At 36.5% G+C, this 21,212-nt stretch overlaps 3 protein-coding genes across 4 annotated transcripts; 1 reads left to right on the forward strand and 2 right to left on the reverse strand.

Moving 5' to 3' along the window:
• Nucleotides 1-538: 538 nt before the first annotated feature.
• Nucleotides 539-10,716, reverse strand: LOC116302527 (DNA replication licensing factor mcm7). Its single transcript, XM_031711849.2, has 19 exons — nucleotides 10,586-10,716; nucleotides 10,384-10,460; nucleotides 10,177-10,236; nucleotides 9,891-9,995; nucleotides 9,338-9,465; nucleotides 8,822-9,002; nucleotides 8,489-8,550; nucleotides 7,594-7,852; nucleotides 6,979-7,063; nucleotides 6,245-6,376; nucleotides 5,798-5,881; nucleotides 5,426-5,512; nucleotides 4,683-4,807; nucleotides 4,207-4,388; nucleotides 3,459-3,542; nucleotides 2,716-2,884; nucleotides 2,401-2,507; nucleotides 2,108-2,176; nucleotides 539-1,534 (listed from the first exon to the last, which is right to left on the reverse strand). Exons 1-19 carry the CDS (start codon nucleotides 10,608-10,610, stop codon nucleotides 1,399-1,401), a joined length of 2,157 nt encoding a protein of 718 aa, XP_031567709.1. The 5' UTR covers nucleotides 10,611-10,716; the 3' UTR covers nucleotides 539-1,398.
• An 84-nt stretch (nucleotides 10,717-10,800) lies between these two features.
• On the forward strand, nucleotides 10,801-13,138 carry LOC116302479 (uncharacterized). Of its 2 annotated transcripts, XM_031711778.2 has the most exons (5): nucleotides 10,801-10,969; nucleotides 11,194-11,224; nucleotides 11,756-11,816; nucleotides 12,158-12,267; nucleotides 12,614-13,138. In XM_031711778.2, exons 1-5 carry the CDS (start codon nucleotides 10,865-10,867, stop codon nucleotides 12,787-12,789), a joined length of 483 nt encoding a protein of 160 aa, XP_031567638.2. In that variant the 5' UTR covers nucleotides 10,801-10,864; the 3' UTR covers nucleotides 12,790-13,138. The 2 variants fall into 2 exon arrangements, with proteins under 2 accessions (XP_031567638.2, XP_031567637.1); XM_031711777.2 differs by lacking the exon at nucleotides 12,614-13,138 and having other exon boundaries at nucleotides 12,158-12,606.
• Nucleotides 12,721-20,696, reverse strand: LOC116302533 (uncharacterized). Its single transcript, XM_089033786.1, has 9 exons — nucleotides 20,062-20,696; nucleotides 18,282-18,659; nucleotides 17,618-17,884; nucleotides 16,735-16,785; nucleotides 16,500-16,547; nucleotides 15,808-16,074; nucleotides 14,786-14,836; nucleotides 14,552-14,599; nucleotides 12,721-14,443 (listed from the first exon to the last, which is right to left on the reverse strand). Exons 1-9 carry the CDS (start codon nucleotides 20,540-20,542, stop codon nucleotides 14,316-14,318), a joined length of 1,719 nt encoding a protein of 572 aa, XP_088889912.1. The 5' UTR covers nucleotides 20,543-20,696; the 3' UTR covers nucleotides 12,721-14,315.
• Between the last annotated feature and the right edge of the window lie 516 nt (nucleotides 20,697-21,212).

Below are 21,212 nucleotides of genomic sequence, written 5' to 3' on the forward strand. Positions count from 1 at the left end.
AAAATTTGCTTTTCAATTTATACCATTTTCACAATCACATGACCAGTCAACTATCTACTTAATTTTAAATAAAAAGACAAGATTTAAGACTTCTGAGATTTTGGCTGCCATCATATTTTGAACTCAGATTTGAAAATTGGACAAAACTGTTAAGTTTTCAAAATCCAGTTGTCCGGGTCGTGATAAAAATGAGAACGAAATTCCAAAAAGATATCAGATTTGATATGCCGATCTAAATCACAATCAAACACCCTAGGAGACAACTTCAAATTCCCACTTATTACATCTTGAGTTTACCAAAGCCAGTAAAAGAGGATCAGAAGTAAGAAGCTGTTTTTTAGTTTTGATTCCCCAAACTACAGCTCCCTTTTCAGTTCAGAAAATCCTGGATCCTTCCTTGCAAAGCCACAATAAGTCTCATTAGGTTATGCTCCTGAATCACCTAATACTTCCCCTCATGCTCACCCAGCCCTGTTTTTTTTATATTTTTTTAATTTTTTAATTTTGCAATTATTGCCAGACTATGATGAAGACAAGCTAGATTTAAACTTTATTTACCAAAATGTTACAGTAATTACTTAGAAAGGAAAATGTACATTGTCTTTGAAAATACTAAAGTATAAAATGGTAAAACAGACGTTCTTCAGCAAGCATCTAGTAAGAGTGTTTGTACAAAAAATCATTTTTATTGATGAGGGTGTGTTCATTTGGTGGCTTTGTGGACAAACAGACTACAAAGAAGGTTACCAGTAGCACTACTCGACAACCATGACAGTCAATAGATAAATTTTTTCAATCAGAGGGCTTCTTTACTAAGGTTTTGGCTTCCTTGGCAGAATGCAAACCTTATATCCATGAAATAGCAAAACAAACTAGATAGCACTCGCTAAACATAACTAATTTTTGGTCTTCAATTGTTTTGTTGGTGCTTTTTCATACTAATTAGTAAGTACTATTTCAAGGACATATATAGATTTCACTCTACTGCTCTTGAGAGTTTTCAACTTATTCACCTTGAATTCTGCCCCTAAGTCTGAGAAAGCCAAAAGAATCATTTTGGATCTTAGTTGATCCAATATCCACAAAGCCAATCTTGCCTTCTCTGTAGCGGTCAATGACAGCATATATGACTGTGAAATGTGTCTGATGCCGGAGGGCCATGCTTAGACAGAAGAAGTAAGTGCTGTGTTCAAGTGTTCTGACAAGTTCAATGTTATTTACCATGCTTTGACTTGCTTACTGTTGCCAAGTCTCTAAGCCTTTAGTAAGTATTCACAGTCATATAAAAACTACTTTAGCACTCAATAAAACCCCCTCAGTATTGTTGGTGGCATTTTTGGAAGCTCTGTTGTAAGGACAATAGTTTATTGGAAGCACACTAAAAGATAGATTACTGTCCTATCTGACAAAGGTTATCCTAGTCTTGCCCTGGTTTATCTGCCATACATTAAGTTCTTCATATTCTGATAAACAACTATTGAATTGATCAGGTGTAAAACCCTTAGAAAGACATCTTTGTTTTGCTTCTTGCATTCTGATGAAAAAAATATGAACAGTAGTTATTATCAGTATTAGAATTTGATTTAGATAAAGTCAAAATCAGGAAGAAGCATCTTGTTGGATGCCTTATAATCCTTATATCAAATCAGTGTAATAGTGAGGTCTAGGACATGGGGGGGGGGGGGGGGGGGAGTGGAGGGGGTGTGGTTCAAGGTACCATTTTCCTGCTAAAACACATCTGTACATGTTTAATCTTTGGAAATTTCAGCTTTATCCACAGATTTAGTAAAACGTTTGGGGGAGGGGTAGGATAGCTGTCCCCTCCCTTACTACAACACTTTATCAAATATTTGAAGGGGAAAAAGACAGCTTTTCATTGAGTATTGAATCACATTTTGAAAAATATTTTGTCCGAGCTGCAGTTTTTTAGCAAAAACAAAAGATGATGCTGATCTATAGTATACTGGTTGATTTCTTCAACCACAAAACAACTTGATCCAGCATGAACAGTTCGTCAATTTGCTGGACTACTTAATCCCTCATTCATAATGAAATGGAAAGAAAAAAGAAGATATAATTCAATTTTGTGTGTGCAAATGATACTTACTTTACGCTGTTGGCATCACCAGCTATCTCTTTTATGATACCATATATAGCATCTACTGGATTTACAACCCTAAAAAGCAATAACAAGCATTAGCAACTGTATAAATGACTTTAAAATAGGTCGTTGGTCAACAGCACACTGTTAACCTACCCAAAACATTTGTTGTCACCCTACCGACAAACTACCAACATCCTAGGGACACCAATTATGAGGTCATATCGTTTACTATTTTCGAATAGCAAGATCATGGCTAAAGTAAGTCACAAGAAGGTACTAAGGTGGAGAAGACAAACCTCCTTGTTCCCTCCTCATCTGTAAGTGATGCTTTCGACATTTCTATTAGTCTCATGGCTTCATTGACGTCCTCTTTCTCTACGGCATCAGCTAATCGTAATCTGGCCTGGAAGTGAAATGAAACATGACATGAAGGGCATGCTTATGAAGAGGTTATACATGTACTTGCATGGATAACGATGCCCTGTTAGGGGTACTGAAAATTCCGACAAAGAAACAGGGCCTTAAAACAGATATTAGAGAGCAATGAACTAGCAACAGACTATCCTCCTAAAACAAGGACAACAAACAAACAAGGGCAATTATGTACATACCAGTGCTGTTGAAAGTCGCAGCACAGCCAATAATGTTCTTGGTGAGGTAAATGTAGTGTCATGGTTTGTTCTAGCATCTTTTCGCATCTCTACGTAAGCACTCACTAGATAGTCAGTCAGACCCTCTGGGATCACAGGCATCTTCTCTTTACATGCCGCTATATAACGCCTGGACAATACAAATGTGACAGAGATAAAGGTAGCAATCTATTTAAAACATAGGTAAATTTTAATTGAGTCTCTGGGCCACTAACTTGACACTTATTGTCAACCCCATCTCATTGCGTCTTGCACTAACTGCTCATGTTTTTGTCATTGTCATTATGTGTCATTGTGTTTGGGTCTCAATGCATTGCATTGCATGCATTGTATTGTGGGTGTCAATATTAAAGTGAATTGCCACTAATTTGATACTTATTGTGTGCTGTTCAAATATGGGTCTCATGCCTTGTATTGCGGGTGTCAATATTAAAGTGAATTGCCACTAATTTGATACTTATTGTGTGCTGTTCAAATATGGGTCTCATGCCTTGTATTGCGGGTGTCAATATTATAGAGAATTGAGTCCTGAGAAGCAGGTATTGTGTAAATGCATTTATCCAACCTACTTTGCACAAAAATACACAATTTCTACAAACTAAAAATATTTCCCAGCAACTAATTTAAAGAAAGCATTTTCAGAGTGAAAGTAAGTAATGGTATCAAATTATCTTTGGTGTACAAGTTTTTTTATGGTTCATTACCTCATTAGGTTCATGTCGAGGGGCTCAAACTCTGACGGTGGATGAGAAGAATTCTGATGGACGTATGTGATGTGTTGGGCTAGTCTACAAGAAAAAACACAAACAATGAGAATAAGGTATGTAATATATTGTAGTGTCCTTATTAAATGATCTTACTTAAAATGTTTTAGGACTAAGAAGTGAATTATAAAATAAACTAAGGCAGTGTGTTTAAGATTTTAAGCACCTCATCTGATCAAAGTGGCTCCTACTTGTAAGTATCTTTGTGGTTAAGAACATTGTAAATTGACAAACAGTTGGCAGTTGGCTGATTGTCAATAGACATATATCTACTGTTCATCATAAATTATCACATACACTCATTTATTGGACTCAAATGGTAACTCATCAAAAAAGCATTTTTTGAAGTCCTTTTTGGTGTAAAAAATCATAGAAAAATATGGTTGGTCATCAGACGTCATGTCCAGTTAGGACAGGAACTGTTACACTTTGGTCTTGCCTGTCATTGTGATGCCTGACCAGTAATGTCAGTGATCGATGCAAGGGACAGAAGGTATTTCATAGAAAAGAAAAATTAGCAATCTGTTAACTTCGAAGCAAAAGCCAGAGCTCCATCAGCTTATGAAAGCCCTAAACTTTGAGCCAGAAGATATGACTGGGCTAAGACTAATTTGGCAGGGCATCATGACCAGCAACTGACCAGCCATTTATTTTATTCATGCTATATATTTTAGTATAGTATTCCTACCTTAAATCGTTTTCTTTGTCTGGTTTGTCCTGGATCAACCATAGTACATCAAACCTGGACAACAAGGCAGCAGGCAGCTGGATATTCTGTTCTGCTGATTTCTTTGGATTGTACCGACCAAATGCTGGATTAGCAGCAGCTAGGATGGACACACGGGCATTTAATGTTGTCATTATACCAGCCTGAATACAAATAGCACAGTTACATCAAGAAAAGTAACAAATAATGGTAATTCTATCTTTTTAATTCAAGTGGTTTGGAGATAATTTCTTAAATAAATACAAAGAATACTACTAGTTAGTCCTGTTGCTTATTTAGTAATGTAAAGGTATGTGGGAATAATTTCTTTTTACAATAATGTATTGCTTACTAACTAGTCATTACTTTTGTGTTGATCATTACGTAGCAATAAAAGCTATGGAAATCCACTATCTGAAGACCTATTAATTCCTCATTCATGCTTTTTTGTAGCATACCTTTGCTATTGATATTGTCTGTTGCTCCATGACCTCATGGATAGCTGTTCGATCAGTATCCATCATCTTATCAAACTCATCAATACAACAAACACCTTTATCTGCGAGTACTAGGGCTCCACCCTCTGAGAAAAAACACAAACATAATCAAATGCTTTAAAGAGTTACGTCAGCTTTACAAGGCTTAAAATATTGGTCCATCAGTCTCCAAATTACCTTTAGCTTAGTGATACCTCATTTGTGGCTCAATGTTACTGGTCAAAATAACTAGCAAAGCAAAGGTTTGACCAGACAAGTCTCAGTTCTGGCCAGACATCGTCCGATGTCTGACCATTATTTCAAGCCCTGCTTTTACAGCTGTTTTTGGACAGTAGGAATCCCAAGAAAAAGAAATTCCAGACCCTATTTACCTACAACACTGGCTGGGTTTTGGAAGCAATTTTTATATTTTGCAGGGGCTTGAGCAGGTATCGTCTATGCTACATCTTATACCTCAATATACTTGCCCCATCACTAGTACAATAAACAACTGACAACAATGGATTCTATATATATCTGATAAATACCATCAATTGATACTTTTCAAGCAGTTTTTATCATAGAAGAAGTTATTTTTAAAATTACTGCTTATTGGAGGTACAAGATTTTTGACTATACTATAGTGGTGTTATCCAAATAAACACATTTGAATAATTTTAAAATCCAATCTTTTACACACTGAAGCAATATGTTATACCCCTTACCAAGAACCATTTCTCCAGTCAAGGGGTCCTTCATTACAGCAGCTGTTAAACCAACACCAGAGCTACCACGGCCTGTGGTATATTGACCTGAAAATACAAAATAATATTACATGTAATAATGTACCTTTACTGTACCATACATCTTGTTTGAATAAAGTCAATGACTTCACTTAGTATGAATGTAATTATTTTTTTTTTAAATAACAGCTGCTTGGTGGCTAGACTCGATTACCAGCCACAGACAGACTGATCAACATGTTTGTCAAGACAATTTGACTGGACAATGTTTGTTGACCAAAAGAAAATAATCTTTTTCCTATCTAATGGTGTTTGATATTTATTTATTATTTTTGAATTCTAATAAATGCTTACTTCTGGTTGCAAGCCTGTCAACGTATGATAGCATCTGACTCTTAGCCACACCGGGATCTCCCATCAATAGAATGTTTATGCTTCCTACAAGAGGAAAAATAAAATACAACAGGCATGAATGAAGAAATATAAAGCAGTTTTCCAGAGAGAACATGAGAGAATCGTAGTAAACCAAGATGAAAACTGGAATGGTTTCCAGCTTTAAACAACATTGTTCTGTTTAGATCACAGTATCAAACATAAAAAACTGTTACATATTTTTCTATAAAACAAGCATTCAAATAATATTAACGAAAAATAGAGTTTTTCCCATCAACACTAAACTTCTTAGCTTGCAAGCAGAAAGAATGACATGAGCATGTTCGATACTTCTATCAAACACGGTATTTTGATCAATCAATTTATATCAATTGAGTAGCAGTATAATATGTGGTAAAGCTCATGTACCTCTTATTTTCATTCCATGTGGAGTACAGTCAACACCTCCAACAAGCAGCAGTAACAATGCCTTCTTGATATCCTCATGTCCATAGATCTCAGGAGCTAATGACGATGCTAGCTTGTTGTAGAAATCTGCCTCTGTAGCACCAAAAAAGAAACCTTCAAAAACTGATTCAATTTCTTTTTTAAATTGTTGTAACATTTTGCCACACTGTAGCGGATGGCAGCTCCTTGTTGGAGAGATCCGTGAAACTTAATTGAAACCAGGACTAAGACTCTTGAATTCCACAAAGTTTAATAATCTTTTCACAACAACTTGGTGGTTAGTGGATGTTAACTCGTCGAATTTCTGTGAGTCTCTGATTTGACCTCACAGCGGGTATGATTACATATGGTTAAAATCATGTGGTACAATAGTTATTAAAAACGATACTACGGGAGCTTCCGTTACACACACACATTCAAGAGTTTTTCTAAAGGCATCTCAGTCCGTAGAATATCTAGGAAATAGCACTATTTCGTCTCAAGTGGTGCAACGTTTTCCCATTTCAGACAGCATGTCACTGATCCCTTAAGTATCATTTCTTTGTTTAATGGTTGTGCATGAGAAGACACATGAATATAGATACAACTTAAACAAACAATTATATTCTCTAGGGAATGACACTTCATCTGGAATGGGTAAACATATTGCACCTGAATGAATAAGGTTTATTTAATGTCTTCAGCTGATTATTCACCTTCAGAAAGAGCTTTAACCTCTTCCTCAGACAACTCTTCTGTTCCTAATTCATCATCTTCTGTTTTATTCATGAGTACTATTCGCTGTAAACAAAAAAAATGGAAATATGTTCAGCAAAAAGAATTTTAGGCTTCCATTAACTTCCATCTTCCTCATTCTCTCATTTGTGGTGCATCTTCGTTTTCAACAATTAATTGACATTATATACCACTATGAACCTGTCTAAACACTACATGCCATTAATTAGAGCTGTTTTTATACTTATGCTATTTTATAACAACTTCTAGATTTCTGATTAATAGACCTCCTCGGCTCTGGAGTGCTCGAGTGTAATGTTGTCCCATTTCAGACCATGTGTCATTCCCTTGTATCATTTCTTTGTTTAAGGTTTGCGTTCGGTTGCACATGAGAAGACACATGAATATGGATACAACTCAAACAAAGAATATTATTCTCAAGGGAATGACACATGGTCTGAAATGGGACAACATTACACTCGAGCACTCCAGAGCCGAGGAGGTCTATTGAGTTGCTTCTTGCTCTGTTGATCATAAGACAACACTTTGTCTCCTATTGTCTCAGCAAATATCATAAAGTACTTTCAATTACTTACATGAGCCTCGAGGAAAGTATCTGACAGCAGGCCCTGGGTCATCTGTCTGAAACCAGTCATCAACATTGGCAGGAATATTCCAGTAACACATACATGATCTCCAGGTACAGCTAGTCTGGTGTTTTCTCCCTTAGCAATGATTGTCATTGTTCTTGGAATGTGACCCACTGGTACTTGATCGCTGTGCTCTTGAACCTTCAACTCCTGGAATTTAACAAATTTGGATCCTCTGGACTGAAGATAAAGACGACCACCAGCCCTAATAACGATACAGGAAAATTATTATTTTATTGAAAAAAAATAAAAAATACAAACATCGACAACTTAGTATTTTCTGATTTCGTTGTAGTTAAGAGCAAGATCGATCTTGGCCCCGCCTCCTGGATAGCGAATACGGCTGATACAATGCAATACCTGTCTCTGTTCGATATTGTCTGAAAGTGAAAATGCAGCGAGCAGAAGTAGAGAATAGAGTTGCAGCAACTTGTGCATGCCTTGGAAATATGACAAAAGTTTGAACCATTTTTGGACAATGTTATATGAACTTTTCATTTTTTCTTTCATTTATAATCCCTTGGAAAGATGTCTCAATGTAATAATAAAGAAGGTATTCAAAACAAAGAGTCTTATTTTCCATCAAATGATGTGGTACAAAGGGAAAAAACTAACTAAAAGAAACCTCTACTGCAAGCATTAAGGGTAGTCACTTCAGACGATTGGTTGCTATCAACAGAAGCCCTGAACTTGGTCTATGCAGTTAAGTACACTCAGGCAATCAATTCTACCAACTTTAATCAAATCATGGTAGATATTGCTAGATAATTTTGGATCTAAAGCAGTTTTTCCCTCATTCCAAAGAAATTTACATATGTGTAATGAGTAGAATTAGACTTACTTGTTGACTTTACATTCTTCGCTTGGACACATCAGCATAGGCATAAAAGTCTGAGATGTGATCTAAAAAATAAGACAGTATAATGACGAGCTATGCTTTAAATGAGACACTTTACCATATAACTGATAAAATTACCCATATCAATTCATCCAGGACATGGCTTTGGTAATAGTTAAGTATAATTCCTGTGCTTAATTGTTCGTTTATCAATCAAAGGACATAACTTGATCTTAGAAAGTAAGCATCGCATAAGATCTCTCTTAACTAGATCCATGCCAAGTATATTGCATTTCAAATAAGAAAATGAAATGTAAATTTGCCATAAATACATACTGGTTGGTAAGATTCTGCACCACACTGATCACAGGTGTAAGTTGCAACCTCAACTACTGGCTTGACTTCTGTGGTTCTTGTTACGATGCCTCGTACTACTGTTAGCTTGCCGATAGACTCCGCTTTTATCCTACGTACAGACTCAGGTTTCTGTATGCTTAAATGCTTGAAACATATTTCACTGAAAGGTAGAATAAAAAACATTTAAACTATGTTATAATCATGCAGTGCTCAGTGAAAATTAATATATTTTAGATAATTTTATAGATATGATATCATGGAGAAATATGGTATGATAATATATCAAATTGAGCTGATCCTCACAGTATATGAAGCAACTTATGTAGCTGCATAAGTTGCTTCAAACACTGCGAGCATCAGCTCAATTTGATACATTACAACGGCAGTAAAAATATATATTTCATATATATTCTCATATAGGTATGATAATATGTTGATGGAAGTGGATTTCTCTGACTTTCTCTGACACAAAGTGCAAACTCAGTATCAACTCACAATCTTCTGAGCAGTTCTGGAGGATATTTGCTTCTAAGATCAACAGTTTCTGCTTGGTTTTGCCGGTTTCTCTGTTCCAGCAATAATCGATGTTCAATGTAAATATCCAAGGCATCCTTGACTTGAACCTAGAATATTTAATATATGGTAAATATTGGGTTTAAACTTCCATCAATCCTAACATGAAAATAATGTACATGCAGTACAGTTAACTCTCCCTACAGCAGACACCCTCAAGACAGTCACTTGAGGTCTGTAATAGCAAGCTTTTGCAAATATACTCACATACAACACCAAGCACAGGCCGCATTGGCGAGAGGTGGCCTACTAGAATTGCACCTTACCCCATTCTTAGAAGAGCTAGTTCCCTGCCCACAAAAAAAATTCCAATATGACATGTTCAAGCTTAAGTTTCAGGGTACTTAATAAGTGGTTATCCAGTAAAAGTTCCCCACTTTTTTCTAGAAATTAGTACGAGAATTACTATATAACGATTTTTAACTTCCTCTTTTTCTCACAACGGACGTTTAAATGAAAATAATATTCAGCTTACGTCGTGTTCCTTGTAGTCAGGCAACATCTCATAAACAGCATCTTCAAATATTTTCTTGTAGCGTCGACCATTTTCTTTCACATTGTCAGCGAGTGACGGATCAATCTGCCATATAACAATAACAGAAATCACTTTATTACTTATGAAATACTAAGATCTTCCCTCCCTTACGACATTCACATAACATTAACACCAAAAACATTCGAGTCAAGTGTTGGAAAACTACAAGAAATACGTATAATTCATTTTTATAAAGCTTGAACTTGTTCAAAGCATGAATCTTTACCTCTGCTATATCATCTAGTTCTATTAGTAGTTGTACTTGTTCACGGTGAGCTACTTTTACCTGCAAATTTAACAAGAAAACAAAATGCTGAAACGTTCAAGGTGAATTTAATTATGATAATTACATTAGCGGTTTCTTGCTCAAAATTCTGAGAGATTTTAAATTTTCTTCAAATTTCAATCGAATTTTCCAGTTCTTAGTACTTACCAGTTGTTCTCCATACTTGAAAATCTTGCCTTCGTCGCCTTCGTAGTAAAATTCAGCAAGAAATCTTTTGGCTTTGTCTGAAAAGGACGCCAAGATTTGTAAGACATGTGAGAAAGAATCTTCATTTTTGAGCCGGAAAATCCGGCAAAATAGACAAAAATGAAGAGAATAACCTCTTCATATAGCTTCCTGTGTTCCTTACCTTTCTCACTGTCGTAATCTGTCATGATCGAAGCTCTGGATCGTGCAAAAAAGACAAGAATTTCTGACTAACTCTACAACTGTTGCACTAAAATATCTCCAGCAAGAAATCAAGCATGTGACAAATTTGGCGCGAAAACTACATCCCTGCAATGAGCCCTGGGTAGCGGTCAAACAGACTGGGACTAGAGGTACGAGGAACGCCTGATGGAATTAGATAAATAAGAGAAAGAACAAGAATTGAAGGTTTTTTTAACTTTTTATCCCCTATCGTTACTTTATGGGGACTGCTGACGAGAAGCGGTATTTATACTTTTACGATTTACAATCACGTGATATTCCTAAAGCGTCTTTTCCCGATGGATACACCTTACATACGTGGCAGGTAAGGCTGTATCTTGCTATTTTGGGCATCATTGACAAGTTGTAAAAGAATGCATTTTTAGTAGTCTCTCCTTTACAGACCGAACATTTTTGCTGATGAAGCAAAGCAGCTTGGCAAAAGCTGTTGTGCGAATGGTTGGCAAATTAACAATTAGCACTATTTTATCAAGTGACACCAAAAACGATATATTTTTTGAGCAATTATTATTTTAATTATTTTTGTAGGAAGGTGCAGAAAAAATTTGGTTAGATATAGGTAAGTAAGAGAAATCATTCCAAGATTCAATAGAGATGGTACTCGTATACATGCAGCATCTGTTCTTTAAATGTTAGCACCCTCACTGTACAAATGCTACTATGTTTAGCGCTTGCATGATCAAAAATGTGCACATTAACGTACACATCTTAAGGAACTGTCACTTTTATTTGACCGTCAAGTCGTATTTAGCAATTTTTTTTCTAAAGGCCCTGTTACACGTTGAAACTTTTAGGTGAAATTTGTGTGCAATGGCATTGCGAGACAAGTTTCACAGGAGTGTTATACAGCACAATTTCATCCTGAAGCTTGTTCTCGACACGAGTTTTGGTTGCAGCTAATAGAAAGCAGTTCTACTTTTCATGAAACTTTCTCACAACAAAAGTTTCATAAAGCTGGGGTGTTACACGGTGCAATTGCTTCTAAAACTTATCTTGAAACACTGTTCACACAAGTTTCACCTAAAAGTTTCAACGTGTAACAGGGCCTTAAAATGTTTGTGTTTAACATTGTATTAAAACTTCTACCTAGTGACCAAAGCTTTTGAACCTGGATTTTTAACAAACTGGACAACCGAAACTTTCATCCAAAGGTAATGTATAATTTTCATTATACAATTATTTGATTAAAGTGAGTACAATATATCATAATTGATTTTGTAAGACAAAACTGTTCTATTGTATCAATACCAATGGATGAAACAGTTTGATAATTTAAAAATATAACAGAAAAATTAAAAATCTGCAGGAAAACCTATCATGTGTATTATTTATTTTCAACTAAAAAATGCAATTACAAAATGTGGAAATGCTGTCAACCTTGTGTGTATCTTGGATATTGCATTCATCCTGTAACACTAGTTATTCATCCTACACTACAACCTTATGGGATTTTTCCTTTATTCTTGAGGTATTTTTGCTTTTCATTTTCCAGATATTTCGTCCAGCCACAGTTCCGTAGAGATGGCTTTTTTCTTGTCAAATATGGTAACAATTTCATTGCAACTGCATTTGCTTGGCAAGATGAAGAAGTTTCAAGCCAAGGTAGATTGCACTGGCTAGCAGTGTTACCAGAACACAGAAGAAAAGGCATTGCAAAGGCCCTGTGTTATTGTGTGCTTCAATATCATAAACATCATGAAAAGAATATGGTGCTATTGAAGACAGAAGTTTATAGAGACAAAGGAATACAACTTTATGAAAAGATTGGCTTTACAAGTCAAGCTAGTTACGCAAACAGTCTCATTAGAAACATCACTGAAGTAAACTGAGCTTTAGATATACAGGAATCAAAGTTATTATCACAAAGCCTTACTCAGGTCATATTTATAAGGGTAATTAACAAAAACAGCAAATTTACGGTTTTTGTTTTAACATTTTTTGTATATAGTTCAAGAAAAATTTGGACATGAATTAATGTTCTACAATGATATTGCCACTTGGAACAGAAAGTTTTATGGAAAAGTAAGTAGGGAAAATGTATTTATTGCAACTATGGCCATTTCTGTTTGCAACTTTATTATCATCCTAAACAAACTTGAAGGATTTTTTTATAGAATTCTGTGATTTCTTGCCTCTTCCTCTATTGATTCTCTCTCTTATTAATAAAAAGGTGTGAACTATATTAATAAGGATGTTGTGGATGTAAAAAATTGAGCTTCTAAAGGAAGGTGTCATATTATAGCATAGTCCTCTAAAGTGCTCTTATAAGGCATTGGCAATTTCCATCTGTTAGTGATGATAGTGATATGGGTGGTGATGGTGATGGTTGTTTTCATCATCATCATCACACCATTATTACCATCATTATCACAGTCATCATTACCACTACCCAATCGCATTTATCATTACACCATCATTATGAACACCACCTTCCTTATCATGGGCACCACCATCTTCATCATGAACACCACCATCTTCATCATGAACACCACCCATCTTCATCATGAACACCACCCATCTTCATCATGAACACCACCCATCTTCATCATAAACACCACCCATCTTCATCATGAACGCCACCCATCTTCATCATGAACACCACCCATCTTCATCATGAACACCACCCATCTTCATCATGAACACCACCCATCTTCATCATGAACGCCACCCATCTTCATCATGAACGCCACCCATCTTCATCATGAACACCACCCATCTTCATCATAAACAACACCCATCTTCATCATTGGCATTGTCATCATCTTCATCAGCACCACCCAATTACTACACCATTGTCATCACACCATAAAGACAGTGAGGAAAGTTTCGTATGGTTGAGGATAGGTTCCACGAGAACAAGGGAAACAGCTGTAAAGCTATATGAAAATGTCAGTTTTATGAGGGAAGAATCTCAATTAAACAATCATGTCCATATACGCCAGTTGAACCATAATCTATATTAGGTATGTCTAAAATAAAAAAAGTGATTCAGAACAGCTTTCATACTAGCTTGAAAAATGTACATGATATGTTGTTATTTTGCTAATCCCATTTTGATGTTTTTGCAATTATACACCTACTATATATTAGCTTATCAGTGCTTTAATTTTATTTTGCTTACAATTGTAAATTGTTACATTAAATTGTTTTTTGAAGCTGAAATTCGAAAGTTGAAACCACTTTTTATTCTTTTGATACTTCTTCTCATTATCACCATTATCATCATCATTACTATTATTACTATTATTATCATCATTACCATGATCTTTTTTTTTTTTTGCATTATCGTCATTTATATATTTCTATTATCATCATCATCATCATCATCATCATCATCATCATCACTATTATTATATTACACCTTGCAATTAGTTCATGCAAGTTAACCTGCAACAAGATTACAAGACAGGCTACAAGGGATATTTCCTTTTGATCCTATTGTCTCACCTTTTTTAGGCCTACGGTATTTATACTGTTAGGGTTGACACAGTTTTTGTTTTTGGGTAAAAAAGCACTTAAATTCATGTAAAGATACTCTTATACCTAAAACTAGTGCAATTATTTTGAAATCAGAGTAATTGTTATGAAAAACTGCACGCTGGGCTTGCCTTGGCAGCAATGACTCTATCATAACATGTCCTGCACACTCCTTAATGTTTGAAAGTGATTGCCAGTACTGAAGCCAAAGCTGCTCTGATTGTTATGATGTATATCCCATCATGTCCTGTAGATGCAGAACTGTTGTTTGTAGTTGCCACGATGATTGGTGGTGGTGTTCCTTAACAGATACGAAAGAAGCATAACTGTGTGAGGTAGCATATCTAATAAATAATATAATTTCTTTCAAGCAGAGGATAAGTACTTACCAGAGTGAAATTTGTCTTACCTGTGGGAGCCATATTGTTAGTTATGGATGGATTACTTGTAGATTTGGCTGAAATTAGACATGGGATTTTTACTATACATTGACTGTTTCAGGATTGAAATGCTTTCATTTGTTTATTTATAAGTAGAACAACCTCATGGACATTACCCATTTCCACCTCACCTTGTATTTCGTGATTAAAAAACTTGTAAAATGTTATAAGCTGATAAAAATTAATAGAAAAGCTATACCTACCCATTGATGTGACATTTGCAACTGCTGTGATTGGAATACTCATGGGCTTGGCTGGAAAACACAGATATACCGTCATCTTATTTCATCCATTCATTCGTTAAGGCGTATTGGGGTTAGAAATGCGCATGAGAAAAACCTTGATGATGGTGATGGTGATGATGATGAAGATGGTGATGATGGGGGTGATGATTATGGTGGTGATGATGATGAAGATGGTGATGCTGATGGTGATGATGATGAAGATGGTGTAATGGGGGTGATGATGAAAATGGTGATGATGATGGTGGTGATGAAAATGATGATGAAAATGGTGATGATGAAAATGGTGGTGATGATGAAAATGGTGATGATGTACTACTAGTACTACTACATTAGTACTACTAAAGGTGAATGGAAACATCATCACCATCATGATCATCATCACCCCCATCTTCACCATTTTCATCATCATTTTCATCATTATCATCATCAGATGATAATGATGAAAATGATGATGAAAATGGTGAAGATGGGGGTGATGATGATCATGATGGTGATGTTTCCATTCACCTTTAGTAGTACTAATGTCGATCACTTTATATATGTCTTGCATCTCTTTATGTAATGCTTAGTTGTCATAAAGGTACATTTTTTTAAAGATAAGTTAAAGTTGATAGTGCATGACATAGCAAATACTTCTCAGAGGGAATACTGACTAGGGCTTCCCCCTCCCCTCCCCCCCCCCCCCCTCCCTTCCCCCGGTCAAATGAAAAACTGAGCTACGGACATATTCAACTGACGTCATTGCTACGTAATTTTTTGAGATCTACTGGATGGATAACCATTTCAGGTATTAACTTTTCATTGGATATTATCATCAATAAGAGAGGGTAGGGGAGGTGAATCCATAGTCTTTTCTCTTGCATGACAATACGAAGGGGGGGATCCTCCTCCAAACTGACTAGATGTTTTTTTAACTTATTATGGTGGCCCTGCTTTAGCCCTACTAGTTTTTGGGTGCTTTGCAGTTCTCCATGTCCTACCTGTTGTAGTAGATGCTCTTGACATCCCTTCTAGGTGTTTATTGCAGTAATTTTGATCACAGCATTTTGCGTACATGTAGTTTTTAGTGTTGTTGCAGATAAAGTCCCTTTGCTTCCCTGGGTGTATGCAGACTTGGGTAGTGTAGGTGTGTCCATAATCAATAGAGAATTGTGATTGGATGAAACAAGATCCCTTTGTCTCGCACGTTTTCTTTATCTGCCCACATCCGCTGTTACAGTAACATGTTTTCCATGTCTCCTGTACCTCTGGGAAAGAGAGGAGGAGACTGTTACATAACAGTTATTGTGAGAGATTTGACAGAAACCACGTGTCTAGGGGGGCTGAGGGGCTATAGCCCCACCAATAATTTTGCCGCCATTTTTGATCCATTCCCCCCCTTTTATTTGATATAAAAATCAGTATTCGGAAGAGATTTGTGAAATATTCGCGCCAACCCCCGCCCCCCTCTTAAGCCCTGAAGATTTTCAACATTTGACGTTCGAGCTCACAGTACTAGTATTCAATCTTAATCTTTACACCCATGAAGGTATACAAAAGGTGCTTAGATGCTTGGTGGTGGTGTTCCTTAAACAGATACGAAAGAAACATAACTGTGTGAGGTAGCATACCTAATAAATAATATAATTTCTTTCTAACAGAGAATAACTTACCAGAGTGAAATTTTTCTTACCTGTGGGAGTCATATTGTTAGTTATGGATGGATTACTTGTAGATTTGGCTGAAATTAGACATGGGATTTTTACTATACATTTACTGTTTCAGGATCGAAATCCTTTCATTTGTTTATTTATGAGTTAGAACAACCTCATGGACATTACCCATGTCCACCTCACCTCATATTTTATGATTAAAAAGGTTGTGAAATGTTATAAGCTGATAAAAATTAATAGAAAAGCTATACCTACCCGTTGATGTGACATTTGCAACTGCTGTGATTGGAATACTCGTGGGCTTGGCTGGAAAACACAGATATACCGTACATCTTATTTCATCCATTTATTTGTTAAGGCACATTGGGGTTAGAAATGTACATGAGAAAAACCTTGATGATGATGATGATGATGAAAATGGTGATGATGAAAACGGTGGTGATGAAAATAGTGGTGATGATGATGATGAAAATGGTGATGATGAAAATGGTGGTGATGGTGATGATGATGATGATGATGAAAATGGTGGTGATGATGATGATGAAAATGGTGATGATGATGGTGGTGATGATAATAATGAAAATGATGATGAAAATGGTGATGATGATGAAAATGGTGGTGATGATGATGATGAAAATGGTGACATGATGATCATGATGGTGATGATGTTTCCATTCGCCTTCAGTAGCACTAATGGGGATCACTTTATATATGTCTTGCATCTCTTTATGTAATGCATTAGTTGCCATAATGGTACGTTTTTAAAAGATAAGTAAAAGTTGATAGTGCATATGACATAGCAAATTCTTCTCAGAGAAAATACTAACTAGTGGTCCCCCCTCCCCTTCTACGTCAAATGCAAAACTGAGCTACGGACATATTCAACTGACATCGTTGCTACGTCACTTTTTGAGATCTGCTGGATGGATATCCATTTCAGGTATTAACTTTTCATTGGATATTATCGTCAATAAGAGTTGGTAGGGGAGGTGAATCCATAGTCTTTCCTCTTGCATGACAATACGAGGGGGGGATCTGCCTCCAGCTAGACTGAATAGATGTTTTCTTAAACTTACTATGGTGGCCTTGCTTTAGCGCTACTAACTTTTGGGGTGCTGTGCAGTACTCTGTGTCCTACCTGTTGTAGTAGATGCTCTTGATATCCCTTCTAGGTGTTTATTGCAGTAATTTTGGTCACAGCATTTTGCATACATGTAGTTTTTAGTGTTGTTGCAGATAAAGTCCCTTTGCTTCCCTGGGTGTATGCAGACTTGGGTAGTGTAGGTGTATCCGTAATCAATAGAGAATTGTGATTGGATGAAACAAGATCCCTTTGTCTCGCATGTTCTCTTTTTCTGCCCACATCCGCTGCTACAGTAACATGTTTTCCATGTCTCCTTTACCTCTGGGAAAGAGAAGAGACTGTTACATAACAATTATTGTGAGAGATTTGATAGAAACCGCGTACCTGGGGGGCTGAGGGGCTATATATTTGATATAAGAATAAGTATTCGGAAGAGATTTCTGAAATATTCGCCCCAAACACCCTCCCCCCCCCCCTCGTAAGCCCTTAAGATTTTCAACTTTTGACGTTCGAGTTCACAGTATTCAACCTTAATCTTTACAACCATGCAGGTATACAAAAGGTGCCAGCGAATTGCTGGGATAGTCACCCCCCCCCCCTCAAACATTCCTTCCCCCCCCCAAACATTCCTTCCCCCCCCCCCCCAAACATTCCTCCCCCCCCCCCCCAAACATTCCTCCTGCAAGCAGTCATTGCTAACAAACTCTTTGAACATTACCTCTTTTCTTTGTTATGTTTGGCCATGGTACAGGCCACGAGTCCATCCTGCACAGATCACCAACACGATCTTTTTCTGTCAGTTCATCACACAAGGGAAACGAGAGATTAAACATACTTATCTCTCGATCACACTCTTTCCTCATCAGTTCACAGTACCAGCGACAAGGACGATAAGGCAATCTACTGTGCATGTAACAAGGTGTAGTCTGTCCGTAGCACGAGTACCTCTTCAGGTACTCTGCACAACCGTTTTTAATCAAGGGTTGGCTGTGACTCAAACCTTTTGTCAGTTTGGTTCTTATATCTTCTGGTAATTGGCTATAATTCCCTTGAATGCATGCTGGGATTGTTTGGGAAGAACAGTTAAACGAGATGGCTGAAAAGAAGAATATTATACAAATAAATATGGCTCAAACTGAAGCGACTTGTAACTTTAGGACTGGCTGTAGAGCGGAGTCTAGCGTTGTTGTGCCACCTTTTTGTCACCTTTCCTTTACAGAGAGGACACTCGAATCGTGAACACTTTGAGTTTTTTTCACTGGGTTATTCCTGAATTTTCTATGTTACTTCAAACCCTCTTAAATGACTGAAGCATTGCTCGATTAGCTCAAGGAATGATTTACATACCCTCATGACTGAACGGCCAAAAAGGAGGGCAAAGATAGACCTCATGCTAGCATGGTATGATTTATAATATGATGCATTAAATAAAGTGTTCACGGTCACGAGTGCACGTGTCCTCACTGTAGTCAGTTCTGAACCTTTCCAAAAACTCTCTCATCGGAACTGAGTTTACAGCCCTTCTATCTAGCAACACCCCTAGCAACCTAACCCTTCATCTCGTATCCTAGCAACACAAGCCATCAGACAGCCTTACATATGTTTTGTTGTCTAGCCTAGTTTAGTGGTAGAATGTTTGAGAAAACCTCCCTCTCGTAAATATGATTAATAAAAATGTGTAGAAATTCGTTCATTTAATTGTTTTATATCTTTTGTAGTACTCAAGTGATAAGTTAACTCCGTCCGAGTCGACCTTTGGGCTTCATAGAAACTAAGATAATCAATCAGTTAGCGTGCACGCAAAAAACCCGTGAATAATATTTAGTACTAATTAGTAGTAATTCATACAGAATCCTTTGTTTCCTATTGTTTGATTATCACTATTTAGTACTAAAAATTAGTATTTGTTTCACGGGCTTAGTGCGAGTACTCTATCTACAAATAAATGTATGGAGCGATGCGGTTTAGCGTTGATTGAGAGTAGATGACGTCATATCCTAGCGTTAAAAATTCGTTATAATGTAATACTTCCCATTGGAATTTTTTTTTTTAATTACTTAACCAGTGATTAGTAGACCCTAAAAGATGATGTATGTTCCAGTGAAGTCCCAGCTGAATTAAATTTCGTACGATTTTCGGCCAAGTAGCATTTTCAGTCTCACGTGCCCCCATTTTCTATTTTTATCTTTATTTTATGCTTTTTTCCACGTTCATCCAAGCGTTAATTGCTCAGTTTCACTCTTTTTTCTGGTTTTTAAAGAAGTTATTGGTGCATATCACATATCAAATCTTATTCAAATTCAACTTGTTTGTCGAGATTTTTTTAAAGCAAATTTTGACATCTAAAACGGAATCTAAAAGATGGTTTACTCAATTGAATGTTCCAGACATTCCTAGCAAATATTCAATCAAATTAGAAAGTTTTCGCACAGCCATGATGCAGAAAAAACAACGGCAACAGAAATGTTCTCATATAAAATCAACCGTTTCAAACTTACCTAATTTCTTATGTTTTCCTTGTTTTTCTAATCCTTTTGGTTCGATGCATACACCATCATCTCCTCGGCTATGTGGTAGCTCGTTACAAATCGTTGCATAAAGAACCTTCAGATTTCTTTCTTCTAATTTACTTCCACATTGTTCAACGAACTGCTCACAGATCTCACGACACGGCAAAACTGGGCTGCTTCGACCTTCAACGCACTTTGGTACAAAACGTGAACAAATCATTAGTTCCGACACGATGGAGCACGTCTTCAACTCTCTTTGAAGGTGTAATACTTTTGAGTAAACTCCGTCTTGATAGGAAACTCCATTCACGCTTTTAAAACTTGCTGTGAAGTTGTAGCCGCCATTTATTTTGGAGCAGAGCTGTTGAAGTTGGTTGTCGAGTTTTTGGCACACGAAAGAAGAACCATGGCCATAACAACATAACACGACAAATAATAATGTAAAAAATATCTTGCCATTCAAGGCCATATTCAGCTCGTAAATAATCGGTAAATATTCTAGCTCTTTTTCCCGCCCTGATTCTTAAAACACATTTCCCATGTCTTCGGCAGAAGTTCAACCAATCTACGTTTTTACAGCTTACAAAACTAATTTAAATGTCGTGTTGATATATTTATGTGAACATCTCTATAAATATAATGCGTCTAATATTATTAATGACTATATTAAGGACTTTCTTCATGGGTGAATAAATAAATGAATAGTCAGTATACATTTACAGCATTTTATATTAATTGGTTTCTCTAGTTACATTTAAATAAAATCTCAACAAATAGCTCAAAATCTCTCTTGACAGTCTTTCAGAACAGTATATTGATGTTTCTTTTGCTGTTCTGTAGTCCATTAATGTTATGCCCTCAACCCTAATGATAGATATTGACCACCATGGTTATCACCAACTAAAAGGTATGCGGAAAGTTAGGCGAAATGGTGAATCTATAATCACGCTAGCCTTTAGGCTCTCCCGTAGGCAATTCTCGCATTTCGCAAACCTTTGTGAGGTTTTGAGCTTAGAGTCCAAATGGAACTCTGTAGCTTAGGCGTAATGTCAGTCGCCCATTACAGACCACGTGTCTTTCCCTAGAGTATTATTTCTTTGTTTAAAAGTTGCGTACGAGAAGACGCACCTATCACTAAA

The sequence above is a fragment of the Actinia tenebrosa genome, unplaced genomic scaffold (assembly GCF_029948245.1).
Source record: "Actinia tenebrosa isolate PJP-AT-01 unplaced genomic scaffold, QUT_ActTen_1.0 PGA_scaffold2__45_contigs__length_23673736, whole genome shotgun sequence".
Classification (NCBI taxonomy): Eukaryota; Metazoa; Cnidaria; class Anthozoa; order Actiniaria; family Actiniidae; genus Actinia; species Actinia tenebrosa.